Here is a 19,821-nt window from a genome sequence, read left to right as displayed (position 1 = left end):
AGAAGATGTGACACAACCTCACTTCAAATAACTTGTGTATTGTTCGCAAACTCAATATCACAAACAGGATTCACTCAGATCAGAAGACAGTGGCTTTATTTAAAAATATATACATAAAGAGATACATACACGATTATGAGAAATCATGAACATACATGGTATGTTTAAAAGCTTCAGTCCCACACAGGAGTGCTCTGTACTGTGCGTAACATTCGAAGCATCAATCAGAAGCTGGTGATGGAGTTCATGTCTGCCTGAGGTGAGCTGACCAGCAGGTTGTCTTTGACTGGAGACATGGGCTTTCCTTTCAACAAGGGAGTCATCTTTTGAGTATCTCTGAAAAACACAGGAGGGGTGGTTTTACAGCTCTTCCCTTAGAAACTATGTCACTGACAGGCACCACAGCCAAATGTCTAAGGCCTACAACTAGTCCTCCTCCCTGCTTTGACAATGTTTTTAACAATGTGATCAATCTGGTTTCTGCTTCAGTTGGAATTTAAATTCATCTGCAGTGATAAGTAGGTTGAATAAGGTGAGATTAAATTAAATGTGATATTTCATATCCCAAGAGAATATACTGAACTCAATATTTCTGTGACCAGCTAAAGTCTGCATCTTACATAGATCACAACAGAAATGAGTTAAGAAGTGATTGAAAACAACAGATTTCTCACTTTCTGGAAACTGCAAGAGTCATCAAGTCATCTTTTATTCTACGTTAAAGAAAAGTTGTTGATAAGTGGGTTTTACTTAGGTGATGGTTTGACCTCTTTCCCAGAGGGTCAGAGGTCAAACAGTCCATTAGAGCAGTTAAAACTATGGACTTTTGAGCTAAAAAAAGACAAAGAAAGTGTGGAGGGGGGGAATTTTTTAAAACCTGGCAACTAAAATGTGTTCTTATTAATGGTCTCTAACTGCTCTACAGAGCGTATTTACGCTGCTTGTTGAATACTTGATTCTGATTGGTCAATAATAGCTGCAACAGACGCAGTTCTGATCATCGACTCTCGAGAGATATTCAGTCAGATCAATCTGCAGATAGGACATTGTTAAATTTTAACATGGCCCACAGTGACACTTTCCTTTAAAACTAGTAACCACAATGTATAGAATGGGATTACAATTCTACTTCAAAATTGTATTCATTTACAAAGTAACTTGAGTATTTCTCTTTTACGTTTTGAAGCTGAAGTTCTTCCAAAGGCTGCTGATTGTGGCCTGGACACCAGGGTTGTTCTCGTTATTGTTGGAGGTTTTCTTAACAGAACCAACAGACCTTTTCCTCAGACCGCTGGCCCTAGCTGGACCCAACGTCCCCACTTTTGCTGCTTGACCCTGTCTGCTGGACTTCGGCTTTGACAGTCCTGAAACCTGCAGGGAGAAACACCATATATATAGGCGAATAAAACACAGCAGAAAATGTATTAAGATTTAAAAGTGTAAGGTGAAAATATTTTGTGTATTTGCTTTCATGGTGAAAATTACTCCCAAACAATAATATAATCACCATTAAATATTTTGGGGGTTTGCGGCTGACATCATCCTCTTTGAGCGTCTTATTGTAAAAAAAAAAAATGCAAAAGAAAATAGCTCACCTTTGTTCCAAGCATGCCCAGTTTCTTGTCTGCTGCTGCTGAGTGTGTGCGGCTCTGTTCTGGCTCTGAATCTCTGCTTGAATTCATATCCTGGGGAAGCACATGAAAGACACACGTAAGAACAAAAAATCATCTTACCAAAATAGCTTTCTGCACACCCACTCATGAGCCAGGAAACTCCAGCGGTGATGCATGTGTGATGGCTGACCCAACCACAAGAAGATGTAAAGACATGTTTGAAGGCGTTAGAGATTTGTAATGAACCTACATATGCATCCTCCTCCTGGTGAGGGGTGGATAAGCTGTAGGTGGGGACCTCCTCTTTGTGGCAGGAAGTGAGGTAAGGCTGGGACTGGGAGAAGTAGGCACTGTCCTGGGATGGAGGGGAGTCTGAGAGGTTGTCCTTGTCCTCTTTCTTTACTTCAGTGGGTGACAGATGTGGGGGTGACATGTCTCCAGGCAATCTGTGGGTCTTCGTTGATGAGGAAAAGCTCTTCTTGTTATATTGAAACTGCTGCAGGGCAGTCAGGCCTGAGGTGGACTTAGGTGTTCTTGATTGTTCATTTGAGGGGGAGCAGCCTGACCAGTGAAACAGTCCAAGGCCCTGACTGGCTGAACTGGGAGATGTGGTGCTTGGTGATGGAGGCGGGCTGGGGGTGTCCACAGATGACACATCAGGGCCGTCACTATCATTGGTCCTGGAGCTGGGAGAGTTGTCCTGAGCAGGACTCACAGCTCTGGGCTCCACATCCTGAGGTGATGCCTGCTGAGCAGACTTAGTGCTCAGACTGGCTGCTGAAGTAGAACTGCTAAAGAACCTACATGTGGGCATAAATACAATCACTTAGAGAGAGTATACAGTTTCTTCATCTTTTCTCTTCTTGCTTTAGCTTAACAGAAATCCAAATAATACTTAGTCTTGCTATTGTCAGTCTTAGTGTATTGCCTGTGGCTTTTGCTTTGTTTGCCAGAACAATTTGTAAAATTGTGTTTTAAGGTCTATGTAAATAAAGTTATTATTAAGCACAAACATGACATTGATGTCCTTTTTATTATCTTACACTTTTAATGAAAATTAAGGTCCCAATCAGACAGAATGCATTTTGCAGGCTGTAAAATGCATGTTTAAAAAAAGAGCAGCTCGCTGCCCCTTTATTTCAGTTGTTAAGGCAACCACCGAATCATAAGCTGTCATTAACCTAACCATTATTTTGTAAACTGACAGAAGGCCCGCCTCTCCATTCATCCGATCGGAAAAGGAGAAAAAAGGCAATGACTTCAGGCTAGAGGCTATGAAACTGTGTTTATGTCTCTAGATTAGCAACAAGTCTAATAAAAAAGATGATCAGTAGAAGAGACTGATTTTGGTGATGTCACCTGCTGCATGTGGCCTCGGCACCCTCCTTGGCTTCCTGGTTTCTCCTCTCAAGCAGGGTGGCGAAGCGGTTGCGTAGGCGGGGCTGACTGGTTACGATTGGCTTGTCTGGCTGCTGGTCTGACCTGGATCGCTTCGTACTGACGGCAGAGTACTGATGCAGCACATCCTGGTCTGATATACAAGAGTCTATGGAGAACAAAAAAACAAGTCCACTCCAGGGGTCATGATATGCTGTGGTCACTGCTATGCTCTGTTATTTCCATTCTGCTCATTGATATCCTACATGGTATGATTGTGATTCAGTGTCCTTAATAGACCAATCACAGTACCTGAGGAGAATTTTTTTTCATCCCCAAAAACTAAAGCTCAGTTTAAATTAAGTTTACTTCTGCAATCAAATTTACTTTAAACTGAAAAAGGAATGTTTGCAGTCCTAATGTAAATCTGTTAGTGTGAGTCCATGTCAAGTGTTATTCACCCTCTCTTTTAAACTTAATTGCTTGTGTTTTATCACAACAAACTACGTGTGAACATTTCTTATTCCACCAAAATAAATTACTTCATTAAGTTACAAAACAAAAACCAGAAAAACGATTTTTAATGCTTCTGTCAAAGATACAAGTAAAATGTCTGTAAATACCAAAGATGAAACTTCCCAAAATCCTCAGCTGTCAACTAATCAGACTTTTTCCAAAGTGAATCTATTTTACAAAGCAAAAGAAACCAAAACACTGCATGTACACAGCTCACCTTCTCGAGGTCTCTTCACCTGCAGCTCTCTACAAGGCAGCCTCAGACCATCCAGGCTGACGACTCTCTCCTTCCCCCTGGTGGAGGGAGGCCTTTCTGGGGAGGCAGCAGTCTGGGTTGGGGCAGCCGATCCAGGCTTGAAGCCTCTGCTCCAGAGACTTGGCCCAGTGGAGGCTGGTGAGCTGTTCCAGTTGTGACTGCGGGGTTTAGAAGCCTAAAACAAATTGGCTAATTTCTTTAACTGGAAATGTGACACTTGATTTGGATGAAGTGTCACATTTCCAATATTATGTCAATATTATGATCTCATACCTGTTGCATGGGTTTGTCTGGACTGAAGTCGCCTATCTTCTTCATTGTGTTGATGTCAACATTTCCAATGGCCATCTGAAGACCTTTTTCGTCTCCAAGGTTACTGGATTCAATGTAATCAAGGATGAAATACAATGTAAGACATGAAGAGCAACTTGCTATTTTGTAATTACAAAAAATCAGAGGTGACACCAAATCATCAAAATATTTACAAAGGTGACACTTTGTCAGGTGGGACTCAGGACAGGAGGATACATTCCAGCGTAGCTGAGGGTGGCTGGGTCTATGTGCTCTGGGTACGGGTTTAGGGGTACCACCTTCCTGCCGATAGGATCAAACACTAGCTGGTAGAGGAAGGTGTTATTAGCCCTGATGAATCCCTTGACGTACTCTTCTGGGACGACTAGATTCATCTTCAGGTACTGGCCCATCTTTCTGATCACCTGATAGGGTAACAACAAGCACTCAAAATAAACAGTCTGCGGCTGAAGCACTCTTACAAAGTTTTGCGAGTAAATTATTTTCATGATGGTTTGAAAGTCACCTTCTGTCAATCAGTGACTGGCTTTTTTTTTGTTTAAACTTGAGCTTAATGTTTTATCAAAAACATACCAATGATTGTGTTGGGAACAGCTATTTAGGTATTTTAAAAAATTAGAACCTTTATGTATGTTATGTGCAATTTTTATGTGTAATTGGAATAGCTGCCCTCAATATCCATGTAATTTTATCAATTGTATTAATTTGTTATATACATGAATTGAATCAGTGGTACAAACACTGTTGAAAAGGTAATTTCATGCTTTCAAATTTGTTGAGTCAGTTTCTGTTCTCTACATGATCTTATTATAGGCTAATCTGATTCATTTGGATTTAATGTTTCTGTTCATGACCAATTTAGGTTAAATGTTTGGCATATATTGAACAGACTCACTCTGTTAAATGATTTTTAACAAACAGTGGCCTGTGTATAGAGGAGTCATGACTCAGATCAATCCTAACTCAACGTACATTTACCATCTTGTTGAGGCTTGTTTCAACCACAACAGATAGCAAACCTTGAGTTAGGATTATTTTGTTAAACTACAATATACAAGGTCAAGAATTCTAATGTCTTTGCTTGTCATGTGTGCTTTTCAGCAATAATGATTATTGATGGGCCATTATTTAACGCAACTCAATGTAGAAAGATGGGACTGGCAGCAGAGTTAGAGGTAGGCAGTGAGGCCCTAGCATGATGACGTCCACATACTTTTTTTCATGTTTGTTGTCTAAATCAAATCAAATTATATTTGTATAGCGCCAAATCATAGCCAGAGTTATCTCGAGACACTTTACAGAAAGAGCAGGTCTAGACCGACTCTTTGTTATGTTATTTAAAGAGAGGCCCAACATGAATCCACCATGAGTAGCACTTAGCAATATTCGGCATATTGGCAGAAAAACTTCCTTCCTCCAGAAACCTCGAGCAGAACCAGACTCATGTTGAACAGCCATCTGCCTCGACTGGATGGGCCGAGAATGGGATAGAAGGAGATGCAGGATAGAGACAGGCAAAGAGAGCAACAACAACATATGTTCTTGTTACCACAACAACATATGTCCTTGTTACATGAACAACAACAGACACATACTTATGGTTACAATGCCAATAAAAGTGGTAGACTAGGGTGAAGATTAGCTAAATAAATAAATAAATAAATAAGCGAGAGAAGCAGAGTAATGATAAAGGCTGAGGTAATCGTAATTGTAACAGTTGAAGTCAACAGGTCTACTATTAGCATTAGCAGCAACAATAATGATACTATGGGGAAGGCTGATGTTAGTAATTGTTGCAGTCGAGCAGGTCCACAGCAGCAGGTGGTCTGCAGCAACGATCCTCAGGAACCTTCAAGACAAGGGAGCACAAGAACTCCCGGGAAGATATGTGGTTAGTAATGTTAATGGGACCAGAAGATACAGAAGAAGAGAGGGTGTCTGCCTCCCGGACCTTGACTGGTAGATTGTTCCAGAGGAGGGGGGCCTGGTAATTGAAGGCTCTACCTCCAACACTACTCTTAGAGACTTTAGGTACCACAAGCAGGCCTGCATCCAGGGAGCGCAATGTTCTAGAGGGGTAATATGGCACTATGAGCTCTTTAAGATATGATGGTGCCTGACCATTAAGAGCTTTGTAAGTAAGAAGAAGGATTTTAAATTCTATTCTAGATTTTACAGGAAGCCAGTGCAGAGAGGCTAATACAGGAGAGATGTGATCTCTCTTCCTAGTTCTTGTCAGCACACGTGCTGCAGCATTTTGTACCAGCTGCAGAGTTTTTAGTGACTTATTAGGGCAGCCTGATAGTAACGAGTTACAATAATCCAACCTGGAAGTAACGAATGCATGGACTAGTTTTTCTGCATCGTTGTCTAGCATGGAGGCCTTTTTACAAAAGACTAGTACATCCTTGGGATATATACAAACTTGAAATAATGGTGGAAGTCGTCTTTGATCTTAATCCCCTGTAAATCGCCCATGTCTGTGATCTAAAATTAAAAAGTAAGAAATCTCATCATGATTAGATGGATGACTTGCTAGGCTGAATATGGTAAGAAATATTTTTTGATCTTTTAACAGGTTCAACAGTTATTATGAGGTTATTATTAACAGTAACATTCGGAAGCAAAGTTTAGTGGAGCCTGGACATCACGTGAAAGTAATAATTGAAATAAAAAAGGGATGTTACTAATCGCGTTTGGCAATTCAGCAGGGTCGAATTAAAAATGACACAAGGTCCACAGGTAGCCCTGTGTGAATAGGCCTTAAGTTGCAACATTGATCATTCTTAAAATGTGTCTTTAGCCCTTTTTACACTGTGGAACCACAGGAATGCCACCTTTGTCATTTTACATCGGACCACGCGTAAACCCATCCCAGTGTGTTTTTCCATTAGGTTCCGGTGTTGCGGAAACAAAACGGGCGCAAGGTGTAAACAAACAGCACATGCTTCATATACACACACGGCGCTGTTTCATCCTGCCCGCTTCGCTGTTTACACAGATGCCGTTTCACCTCTGGTGACAACTTTGTCCCACCATTCCACCTCTGTGCGTTCTACATAGAAGACAGAATGTAACAGAGGCGTAATAATCCCGCCTTGAACTGGCAGTGTAAAAAGCATTTTTGAAATTCCAACTTCAAATAGTTGTCAACTTGCTAAATGCATACCTCAACCTCACATTTCACCACCGGGTCTCACCTTGAGGATATCAGGGTCTTTGGCCAGCCGAAGCAGCTTGCAGGACTTGCCCAGGCCGATGCCGTGCAGGGAGGCCAGATAGTCGCAGCCAGAGAGGATACACATGTAACGAAACTTCTCCTCTGTAAAAACGTTCCCCAGAGAGCGACAGCGGCCGAGGTTACATTGGTCGATCTCAAGGCCGTTGCCCTGCTTGTCCATTTTGAGGATCACCTGCATGATTGTGACATGATTAGGAGGCAAAGTATGTGTAGTGGTTCAAGCAAAAATTTTCATATATAAACATATTGTTAAGCCTTTGATTATGGCTCTTTCTGCACTAAATGCCTTTGTTTGACATTGTCTATTGCTTCTCTCCCTTCTCTCTCTTGTGTTTCCAGAGCACCTAAATTAAGCACTCTTACCATTTTCTGTCCAAGAAATTTAATTTTCTAAGAATGACAAGTATTCTTCATACAAGGATCAAGTTTTCTGTGTGTTTTTATATGTATGGCGGTGGACAGGCAGGTCTTGTTTTTGATACCTTTTTGCAGCCAAAAGCCAGGAGGTCAGAGTCTTCTGTGATGACAGCCTGGGCCAAACCAGATTTTGTGAGGTAAGCTAACTGAGCATCTGCTTCATATGGAGCCACAACACAGTCCACCCCTCTCGCCCTCGCAACCTGGGTTATAAAAAATAACAAAAAAAACATTTCCAACATAACTTTTCTAACATGCTACATTGATGGATGTAACCAGAAAGAACCAAATAAAGAAATACATTTAAAAAAATGAAATGAACATTTTATCTATTTTCATTATTCTTGCTCTGTGACAATCGGTGACAGCCCTAGAATTAAGGCTCTAATCTAAATATGGCAGGTTATAGGAAGTCCTCACCTTTATTAGGTTATGAGCCATGGCTGGGGTGATGTTAACACAGCGGGTAAAACAGTCTCTGGCCTCAGACACTTTTCCTTCCCGTAGCAGCTGTCGGCCTTTCTGAAGGTTGGCGTCTCTGCGTCTGCAGGGCACATAATGAAGATGTTTCTCAGTTTCATTCTTAAAAAAAAACTATTTGACTGAAGTCTAAGTCCAATTTAAAATGGTGAGAAATCAAACTGAAGGAATTGTGTGTAGACAATAACGTAAAACCTACAAAAAAAACCAACAACCTTGTAATTGACTGTTAAAAAGATAAACAGGACAGTCACGGATACAGCTGAACTTCCTTGTTGTAGTTTGGCCTCACCTGTCTACAGGTCGGTGCATTCCTCTCTGCACCTCCAAACATAAACAATGTTGCACTGTTGCTGTTTTGGAATGCAGTTCTTACAATAAACCAAGCTTTGTCTGAGCTTGTTTGTTACCAAGTATGAAAAACACTTGCTTTCTGTGTTTGGCACAGGCCATCAGTGCTTCTCAGACACTCTGTAGGAGATAATGTATCATAGCTTCATTTCTGTTTTGGTCATATTTCTTTCTGTGTACAGAGTTTGTGTCTGTTTGAATGATTCTGTAGTTTATATCTGCTATATCTAATCAACCCAATGTTGGCCTTTGCATTTGTTTTTGTTATAGAGTCCAGACATTCCAGTTTGTTGCTAATCATCCCCTAATGTTTGAATTGGGTGATGAAGACATTATGATTAATGTGCTGTCTTATCTCACTGACCGTCATTGGATCTTCAACCAAGACTTTAAAATATCTTATGCCAGGTAGCAACTAACAATTATGTCTGAATAACTGATTGATTTTTCATTCAGTTATCTTGTCAGAAAAACAACAGTCCATCACAGTTTCCAAGGCGAGTTTCAAACCTGGGAAAGGTTTAACACATGACTTCCTTTTCATACATAGACTGGCTGCCAAAATATAAAGCACATCATACAATCTTGACTGAACTCTGGTCTATGGATCAGTGTTTCTTGCTTTTTCTGTCAGTAACATGTAAAAGTCATAGCCTACGGTGTATCAATGTGTATGAAAGCATAGCTGATTAGTGACCTTGCAGGGCACTACAATACTGTGTGAATGCGTGTCTGAAAGGGTGATTGTGAAATGTAGTGAAAAGTAAAAATAGTGTCCATTTACCATTTTACCATTTACAGTGCTGCTAACAAGCAGTGTTAGAAAAAATAATGCTGGTTTTTGTTTTGTTTTTTTGCATGTGGAGACTTGGAGAAGGGTCTCCTGGAAAGCATTCTGAGATTCAGGTTTTTTATTTTGTTCGGAGATTTGTCTTTTTTCCTGGTTGTTTTCCAAGCATGATATTCAGTGAGACGTGGGTCAGGGGATAGAAAACAAACTAGATTGACTTAAAGCGTTTGAGGGGATACACAAGAGTTCTTTTTGAACCTTTAACATGAATGGTGGTGAGTGGGTGACAAGTCCACATTTTGAATGCAAAACCTCCCAGTTAGCACACAGTTGATAATTAGCCGTGTATGAATTGTATGTGGTGAAAAGTGCTGGAAGGTTGGGGTAGTTTTGCACAGAACCCGGTATGGTAAGACAGTTTTAATGAGTTTATGTGTTCAATAAAGTGTGCAAAAGCTACTCAAGCTCTGAGACTGTAAATGCATGTCAAAGTGATCACCATGGAATTGATCACAGTTTGCAACACACTGATCGAGGTGTAGCCTGATGGCTTTTTGGTTGAAAAATGTCAAGAAGACAAACCTGTTCCCTGTTCAGGAACTTGTGAGGTCGTAGATGATACGCTGTCATGGATATCAAAGTGTCTTGTAACATATACAATCAAGGTAAATACTCACTCTCTTCTGGCTTTTTCCACTTCCTTTTTTGAAGGCAGATTGCGTCCATCAAACACCAGAATTGGTTTGACACCAAAAGTCAAAAGCATGTCCACGAATTTCATGCAGTACCACACGTACCTAGAATTTGATAAATTCACATGCCAATAGTATTTCTGAACACTTAATCCTCAATAGGAGAAGATGACTATGTAAATATAAACATATTTTCAAAATACCTTTATTTGTCATTCAACTTAAAAATAAAAATGCTTACTGATCAGTTGGTTCTCCTTTAGCAAGCTTCTCAGCACATGAAAAGGCTCCTTTATGCAGCCAACAATACGTGTCCACAGCCACTGTCTGCCCTTTGTATTTTTTAACACTGATGGGCTCTGCTGCATCTTTGATGAACTGCAGCAGTCCAGGGATTCCCATTTTCAGCAGCTGATTTGAGCCACACCGATTCTCTAACTGTGAAAGAATCAGGAAAATACACTTAAAACAATCTACCACCCTGGAAGCTCATAGCCAAGTACATATAACCTTAATTTGGACAATTGTTTTTTGTAAGACAGGGTTTCAGCAGCTCTCTTTTTCTTGGGCCAAAGACCCACAAAAACCAGAAGAAATATTCATTAAGAGATGAAAGTTCTATGGAAACCAAATGTCCTCTCATGTTATGTTCTTCTGAACACGCGTGAACAACATCCATGGTTGAGTTACCACTTCAAAAATCACTTACCAGAATAATTGAAATTCTGTCACTTCAAATGGGACACACCCCTTCCTTTATATCTGCACATGTCACAACACAAAACAGCTCCATTTTCAAAAGGAGCTCCATTTCCACATGCATGGAATGTTGACAGTTTACTGATGATAGGCTCGTCTTCTGTCATTTTATGGGGCTTACTCCTCTTTGATGTGTTTTGGGGAAATGTAGTCTATGCCTTATTATGACTGACACAGTGTAGATGCCAGGAAAGAAGGAGAGACAGATGAAGAATGACATGCAACAGCCCCCACACTTTGTGACTCATGTTCACCATAACCCCTCAGTCTCTCATGACCTTCTCCTAACTGATTGGAATATGCTGTGACTCATTTAATTATCTCATTTTACCGTTTGTCTGTTTATTTTGTTGATTTATTTCCTCACCTGTAAACATTGTTAATACCAGAAAAAAAGGAAGAATTTCATTTTCTCTCATCACCGAATCTATTCTATATTATACTGTTATTAAAATAGAAACTAGGTTTAAGGCACAATAATCTAAATACAAAATTGGAGACTGTTTTTGCCCTCTCTAATCGATAATTCTGTCACTGCATGAAAAAGCAAAATAGCACAGCATTAACTTATGCCGTAAATGTCGGGTTTAGATAAAGCAATACTTCACACTCTTTACTTGATAATGTGAACAAATGTTTATTTGATCCATTAGCTGAGTTGAAGTTCGTAACATCTTTCTAACGCTTATTTGTGGTTCGCTTTCCACACAAGCTTTTCTCCTATAGGAGGTACAGTTACCACACACTGTGGTACCAACATGTTTGCAGGTTTTACAACTTACCACTTTTACCTTATATTACTTTGCAACAAATGTAATACATAATTTAAAACTTTTACCTTACTTATAAAATAGCCAATTACATCAATAACTCTGCACGAATGCTAACAAAGACCAGAAAGAGAGCACACATCACACCGATTTTAAAGTCTCTGCATTAGCTCCCGGTGTGTTTTAGAACCAATTTTAAGATTCTTTAATTTGTTTTTAACGCTTTTGATGGTCTGGCTCCCACCTATTTATCAGATTTGCTCTTAACTTATGAGCCTGTGAGAACCCTCAGGTCTTCAGGTAGCGGGCTTTTAATTGTGCCAAAAGTCAAAACCAAATCTTATGGTGAGGCATCTTTCATGACGGCCCCCGCCTGTGGAACAGCCTGCCTGTAGACCTGAGTGCAGCACAGAGCGTGAACATTTCTAAAAGCAAACTAAAGCCCTACCTGTTTAGTTTTACTTTTATTACAATCGTTTTATCTTTAGCATCTTAGTCTGTCTTTTTTTAGTGCTTTATTACTTTATTCTAGTTTTAGTTTTCTGGATTATCTATTTACTTATATATATACACTGTAAATATATATTCATTCATGTTTTATCATCTTCTTTAGTGTTTTATAATTTTATTATAGTGAATTTTAATGGATAACCTTTAAATGTTTTATTGTCTGATCTATGTACTCCATTTTTTGCTATTTTGAGTCTATTTGTAATCCTACCTCCAGTGTTTACTCATTATGAATTCATGATAGCGTTTCCTCAGTTTCGTCAGTTCCTGTTTTTATTGAGCTCTCTATTTACAGCATGTTTTAATTCAGCCTTGTGCACGAATTGGAAGGTGGGGATGCTGATTGTTTTTTTATTTTGTTTGTATTTATTTTCTGTATATGTAAAGCACTTAGTGCTACATTTTAGATGTATGAAAAGTGCTATACAAATAAAGTCTGATTGATTGATCGATAAAAACTTTATACGCATTATTTTGATTTTAGTTGTCGGGCTTTAATGAGGACTGCATGCAACATATCAAACATCAGACCAACTAGTTTCAGGTGTAGCAGTTCTCTTCAGCCAGCAAAACACAAGAGAAGGCTACAATTAGCTAACATTAACTAAAACCAAACACAATTTCAAGTTGAGATTTCAGGTAACTGAAGACCTGCTTGGTCAACACAAGTCGGCTGAATTTAACCCTTACATGAGCGTAAGACATCAACGAATTATAAATGTTGTCAGGTGTTTGTTCAAAGGCAAGACGACATTAATGTCGTTGTCTTTTAAGTAAAGCTAGCAATCTCTACGTAAAGTACAAACTGTGAAACTGTTTGAGAGTATCATGTGTTAAAGGGATGATATTGTCGTTCTTTTTTAGTACAGTACATAATTTACCTTACAAACATTGTACGTTGATGAAATAGATTTATAATCGTCCATCTAAGAAGCAAGGTAGCAACGAAGGGGACAGTTTCTTCACGAACATAACGCTTACTTACGGTGGCTCAACTGCTGTCAGTGTGCACAGACACAACATGTAAAAGATACACACACTGACCAAGACGGCATGGAAAGGCATGGTAAATCAAAATCCATGAATTGTGGATTAAAACTTACTTATTTCCTGAAACTTGTTTCCACGCATACAGGCAGCTTGTTTGTGTAGTAGTTGTGAGCGAGTTTAGTTTTAGCGGCAAAAGACGTAAGTTCAGTAAGAGCTGCCGCTATAGGCCAGATGGATGGGGGCGGGATTAACGAAAGACCAGAGGGTGAGCTCCAAAATGCGACCGGCACACCCCGTTATATACTTACGTTGCTGAAACCCGATTTTTGATCTCTCTTTACTCCTCACTACAGTCATCAGTAGCTGGAAGTGTCTCCCACACTAGTTGCCACTGTGTGGCCATAAGCTATAAGAGATTCAACAGCATACTGGTTACACTTGCAATGCTGCGTTGTGTGCCAAAGACACAGATCGTTTCAACCGCCCTCGCGTCTTTGAGAAACGGGACACGCTGGTTCTTATGGCGGATTATGCTTCAAAAGACGGGCATGGCGACTTCAAGAATGCGCACAGCCAAGGAAGAAACTAGATAAAATACGTGTTCATTATTTTTTATTTACGAACACCTTTCACATTGTAAGCTTGGAAGGGCAGTTAAAAAACACAGATGAACAGAAAAAAAATCCAATAAAAGGAAACATAAGGAGGTTGCAGGTTGATTACTCTATTAAGGAAAAATATTATTTAAAATATGCAGCAATTATGAAGGAACTGTCATCAGCTCAACAAACATATTTTTTTCCACCGTTTTTTCTCCCAGTTCTTTTTGGATATGCATGGAGTAGGTCATCTGTGCTAGAATGATTTTATGAAAGTGGCCAACAGGGGGGCTGTACTGAAACCAGCGTTTTGTAGTGGCCGTTTTTTCTTGCTTCCAGTAACCTCTCCAATACGTTGTCAGTATATTCATTGCTAGAGGTAGGTCTCAACCTGAGTCCATGATTGTGACAAGTACATCGTCTGCATAAAATCCTCCTTCATATACAGTACCAGTTCTCTAGTCTAAGGAACAGGACTTATCTAATACATTTGTACAATTCTGGATGTACCCTTGATTGCAAGGTTGTGCAGTGGTTAGCGCTGTCCCCTCACAGCTAGAAAGTTCCTGGTTTAAATTCTGGTTCGGACATAGGGGGCCTTTCAGTGTGGAGTTTGCATGTTCCCGGCTTCCTTCCCACAGTCTTAAAAGTGATTTACTCGTTCCCCCATGTTATTGTTGAGGGACAACCAGGCTTATGAAGGACTAAGGAGTTGAGAAATGTATCAAATTTATATTAACCTGGTCTGACTGGAAATAAAAAGATTTGTAATAGGCTATGTATACCATCCTAATTTCTGGAAATCTCATTTGTAACAGGGTCTCTATGGTGTTCTCTGAGCCTCTAAGATCGCAGTTGCAGCTTTAGGCTCGCTGCATCAGCTGCGAGTTAGACTCCAACTCGCGGCATTTTGATGCATGTCTGCCTCATGCACTCTCTCCTTCCAACGTTTCCTGTCTATCTTCACTGTCCTATCAAATAAAGTAAAAATCTTAAAAACAAATAGGCAACATAAATAAACACAGTGATCTGGTAAGGCTCTCTGACCAAATCTAAACAAAAATAGTGTTACCTCTTTTTTGTTTACTTTCTCCTAAATCAAGAGATGAGTTTCCAACCAAAATACTATATTTATGCACTCCTTTATATTTTTTTACTTTTTTCATTCGACTTCTTTTGATCTGATTTAGCCCATTTACATTCAATTAGAGTAATATAATGTTTATGATAGATTCATTTTACTTTTAATACATTGCTTTTTCAACAGACAAGAAACAAACAGCCCAGAATTAAATAAGGAGAAGAAAGATATATAATACATTAAACAGAACATCAACTTAAATTGATGTGAAAGACACTGAAGCTATCCCACTGCCTAGCAGAAACGAATGTGAAGAGATACATTTATGCACAAGGCACATTCCATGACAAATGTTGGCCGTATGAAATAATGATTCTCTGCGATTCAACAGATCTTCTGCTGGCAGTGCCTAAAAGAATTTTTGTTTGCCACAGATTTATTTAACTTTGAGTGTAACATTTCCACCATTTGAAGTCTGCTCATGTTAGCTTGTAGGCTATTGCACCATTAGCAGGTGTTTTGAAAGACTCCTTCAGTTTTGTGCACATGCAGTAGATGCTTGTCTTTAATTGGTTCCAAGAAAAAGAAATATACAAACTAACTAACTGACCAAATGTTCTATTTCATGTTTGTCTTGTATTAGGATGTTTTTTTCCTCTTTCTTTAGGTGCTATAGAGTGGCGCCCCCGAGTTGGGGGTTGTAGCGAACTTTAAATAAAACACCATTACCAGTGATGGGATGTTTGTTTTTTCTTTACATTTTGGTATTGTGTTCTTAGTTGAAGCTGTTGTTGGCAAGTTTGTATCAAATTCTAATGACATCCCAGTTGGACATGTAAACTTCATTATTAAGGAATATTCATTAAAGGCAGATAAAATGGCGTTGCATGATTTATTAGTACATATCAAAGTTATGTTGTAACATGATGACTTTGGTTGCACCATTTTAAAAGCATATGAAATTGTTAATCACTTTATGCTCTTCCTTATTTTCAGCTGTTTTTTGCTAGTAAACCTGTTTTGTGATGGATTTTTATTGATTAAATGTCAATTTCTAAAAACCTTTCTGTAAGGAACCTTCATTTTGTATTGATCTTGACGACCCATGTGGACAAAGAGTGTCTCATCTCCTTGTTGTTCCTGTCCTGGACTTGTGGAAATAATGCTTTTTAAAAAAAATCTCATTCCGCTTTATTTTCAATGCCTAACTTGCAACTCACCATAAATCTTTGCTGCGGAAAAAGTAAACGAAGGCTTTTTACAGCAGTGTGCTGTTAATTGCCTCGTTTGACACCAACCTGGTGGCCGCAGTAACAGACTGAAAAGTAATAATAAAAATAGACTATACCTTGTCGCTGATGGACTCGTTTGCGTTTGTGGGTCATAAAGATGATGATGATAGATGATAGATGAAGTACTTTATTTATCCCCAAGGGGAAATTAGATTGTAATAGCCGCTACAAAATCAACATCACAAAAAAAACCCACAAAATACTAAAAACTAATACAAACACACACACACACACACACACACGCATACATATAAAGACCAATACTATATAACAAAGAAAAGGCATTAGAAACATAAATGTACTATAAATGTTAAGTAATAATAATAATATTAATATTTATAGTTATAATATGATACACACGATATAATAAAATAGGATAGGAAATATAATAGAATAGAATAATATCACACATAACACAAACTAATAGATATAAATATATATAGATACATTCAAGTTGTCAGGGCAGATGTACAAAACAGTCAGAGCAAAAGTGCAAAGATATTTAGTACAGTCAATGGCTGTAGGTTTGGCATGTGCGGATGTGTTGTACAGCCTGATTGAGGTAAGTAGGAAAGACCTCCTGTATCTTTCTGTGGAACAGCGGGGATGGAGGAGTCTGTTGCTAAAATTGCTCTTCAGATTGTCCAGCATGTTATGAAGAGGGTGGGAGCCATTGCCCAATATAGTCATGAGTCTCTCCAGTATTCTGGCCTCAAACACCTCTTCTAGTCTGACGAGCTGCAGGCCCACAACAGACTCTGCCTTCTTCAGTTTATTCAGTCTGTGTGCGTCCTTTCTTGCACCCCAGCAAACAACAGTGAAGAAGATTATGCTCGCAACAACAGACTGGTAAGCATTTTGCGGCAGACATTAAAGCACCTGAGCCTCCTCAGAAAGTAAAGCTGGCTCAGGCCCTTCCTTGAGGGGCCCCAATGTTGCTCATGGTCAGACACACAGCTCTGCAGCCTCACAAACTATGGCCTGCCCGTCAGGTAGTCCATGATCCATGAGACCAGGGGCCTTCCACCAGCATGTCCTCCAGCTTCTCCGAAGTCGACCCTGTTCCTCTGCAGCTTCTCCTCCAGTTTATGTCTGTAAGACTCTTTACTCTCTTTTATTGTGTTCTAGTTCTCTTTGTACTCGTTTAAGTTCTGCTCTGTCCCCTGACCTAAAGGCCCTCTTCTTGTCATTCAGTAGGGCATCAGGTCGCTGGTAACCCAGGGTTTGTTATTAGGATAACAGCGGATGTTACAGTATTATAGTGTTACAGCAGAGGTAATTTGATTTAAACATAATAATAATAATTTAAAGAGCTTGTTCCCCAGTACCTATACATGTGTACTTACTAGTGTTACACCATTAGTACAAAAGTACTAAGTAAATGTACTCATTATGCACAATGATCCCATACACCTGTATTATTTACAATGCTGTAAAAGCTTTATTCTTTCATGATTGTTTTACTCATTCTGTAGGTGCTCACTGTAAAACGCTGACCCTGAGAAATCTGTGAATCTAGTTTATTAAATATTGGAACAATAACATTTTAACTTGAATACATGATTTGAGTTTGAATGCTATTTTTAGACAGACTTTCTATAAATGAAATACTGGAAAAAAGTCAGATTTTGAAAGTTTGTTATTTAAATTTGTATTTTTTTTTTTCTAGAAATATAAAAAATAAATAAATATCTATATTAAAGTTTTTATAAATGAGCTCAAACTTTAATTTCTTGTTTTAGTTTTAATTTTTTAGCTATGTTTGCAAATCTATTTAACCCTTACTATTCTACTGTAGTTTGGGTCGTGACCTTTACTTTAATGCAAGGAAAAGGGTTTTTTATATAAAAAAAAAAGTTACAAAAGACGATAATAAAATAAGTAAGAAGAATGAAAACTTTAGCTTTTTTATTAAGATTAATGAAAAACATTTTTTAAATCCCGTAAGTAATTGTTACAGGATTAATTGGGATAACCGGAGCAAACCCGGAGAAAACCCTGGGGGGGATTGAGTGGGGATTGAGTGGGGATTGGGTGGGGATTGGGTGGGGATTGGCGGGGCACCGCTCAAGTCCTACCCGACATCTAGATTACTTTCAGTTTACTACCATTCGAAGACAGGCACCAGTGAAGCAGGAAGTACAGTGTGGCAGGACTTGAACTCTCTATTGTATTCGCCTTGAAAGAAAAAAGAAAAACATTGGCCTACTTTTTTCCTTCAAGGTGAATACAAATTTCACCTAAATTGCACCAACCTTACTTCCTCGTCTGAAGGGTGCAGTAAAGGCCTTGGAGATGGCGCTAAAGAACCTGCAGTATTTTTCAACTTCTGGATCCTGGAGAACCAACCCCACCCCTACACAGCCCAACTTCTTGCCTAGGTCTTTAGTTCTGAGAGTAATCTGAAAATCATCATACCTCACTGCGGCCCATATCTTTTCAAACAGCCACTGAATGATGGTCTCTGGCTTTACTGAGCTGTGGTTCATATTTGCTTTGTCGAAGATAAACGTAACTAGCATTTCTACAATTATTCTGACAGATGTTTTCTTAAACTCTGCTTGTGCTTCCTCATCCTGCAGTTTGGACATTTTTTTTTTTTACCACAAGTTTAACCAGACCAGAGGTCAACTGTTGGTGGCCACCATCTCATCAGTCCCAGGAAAGACCACACTCTGGCCTGTATTTCAAAGTAAATATTAGGACACACTGCCCTGCAAAATGGCGGTTCTGGGGTGATCTCAGTCATCATTCCATCCATGGTGTAATTGTAGAGGAGATCACTTCTTTCTTTAGTAAATACCAGGACATTATGATCGGAAAAGTCGATTAGTCTGGGAAACAGACAAACCTCCATCTTTGTGTTTCACATCCTCCATTTGAAGAAACAGAGAGTCAACACGGTCAGCCAGTGACTGCACTGACTGTCTGCTTCTAAGTTTGGAGCCCCGGCAGAATTTGCACTTCAGCAAAAAAGGTACGAATCTTGTTCATCACTTCTTTCAAAGACGAAGAAGATGTGCTTTTCTTTTCAAGTACTGGGCTTGTAGCATTTCTTTTTTCCAAAACTTCTCCGGTGATTGACTGAGTGATGTCTTGAGCAATAGCTTGAATCTCAAGAAAAGTGTCAGTTTGTAGCAACTTAGTGTCTACCGTGTCATCTAAAAGAGGTTCTGCGATTTCATGGACTTCTTGGCTAATTATTTTGTAAACAGATTCAGCTGTTGCACTCAGACAGCTGTTCACCGATTCTCCTGAGATCCTCTTCAGGGTTTCTGGTCCCACAGATCTGGTATGTGACTGACAGTGGTCAGAACTGTCAGCCACCTCACAATCTTCTATCCCCAGTTCTCTGTCTAAGTCCATCTCTTTGGAGGTGATGTTGCTTTTTCTCTTCTTACGATGCCTGGCTTGAGTTGTGCATACATTTTTCATCTTGCCTATGAATGTTTCTAACATTTTGCAGGTATGACCAACCATCTCATTAAGACTTTTTGGGGGAGTGACTTGCAGATTAATTAAATGCCACCCAGACTCTGATAAAACAAGGAGGGAGGACTTGACACTGTGGGCAACATAACAATACATTTTGTCAAGTTTTTTGAGCTGGCACATGTCACCTCATCAGAAATGTTCAGAACCTGAGCAAAACTTGGATGAATTGTGTTGCCTAGACTGGAACGAATCTGCTCCTCCAACATGATAACTTTTTCTCTCTTAACAGTTTCCCATAAGGTCTTTGACAGTAATGTTAGTAAGTCCAAAATAAGTTCTG

The 19,821-nt window shown here is 39.3% G+C and overlaps 1 protein-coding gene across 1 annotated transcript; it reads right to left on the bottom strand.

Moving 5' to 3' along the window:
* Positions 1–102: 102 nt before the first annotated feature.
* exo1 (exonuclease 1) lies at positions 103–13,230 on the bottom strand. The gene is made up of 14 exons (XM_069659176.1): positions 13,188–13,230; positions 10,287–10,483; positions 10,031–10,150; positions 8,153–8,276; positions 7,798–7,935; positions 7,275–7,487; positions 4,291–4,478; positions 4,036–4,138; positions 3,724–3,937; positions 2,973–3,159; positions 1,864–2,413; positions 1,596–1,685; positions 1,178–1,371; positions 103–336 (listed from the first exon to the last, which is right to left on the bottom strand). Exons 2-14 carry the CDS (start codon positions 10,445–10,447, stop codon positions 225–227), a joined length of 2,394 nt encoding a protein of 797 aa, XP_069515277.1. The 5' UTR covers positions 10,448–10,483; positions 13,188–13,230; the 3' UTR covers positions 103–224.
* Between the last annotated feature and the right edge of the window lie 6,591 nt (positions 13,231–19,821).

The sequence above is a fragment of the Semicossyphus pulcher genome, unplaced genomic scaffold (genome assembly GCF_022749685.1).
Source record: "Semicossyphus pulcher isolate SPU_LCO1_2020_fin unplaced genomic scaffold, fSemPul1.0.p SCAF_12, whole genome shotgun sequence".
Lineage (NCBI taxonomy): Eukaryota > Metazoa > Chordata > Actinopteri > Labriformes > Labridae > Semicossyphus > Semicossyphus pulcher.
This window is presented reverse-complemented; position numbering and strand designations above follow the sequence as displayed.

Bases quoted from the DNA above. Each gene is read 5' to 3' on its own strand.
- exo1 (XM_069659176.1), bottom strand. From the start codon at position 10,447: ATGGGAATCCCTGGACTGCTGCAGTTCATCAAAGATGCAGCAGAGCCC. The intron at 8,277-10,030 runs GTGAGTATTTAC...TGTGCCCTGCAG, and splicing joins GTGGAAAAAGCCAGAAGAGA to ACGCAGAGACGCCAACCTTC. The intron at 3,938-4,035 runs GTATGAGATCAT...AATTTGTTTTAG, and splicing joins CAGACAAACCCATGCAACAG to GCTTCTAAACCCCGCAGTCA.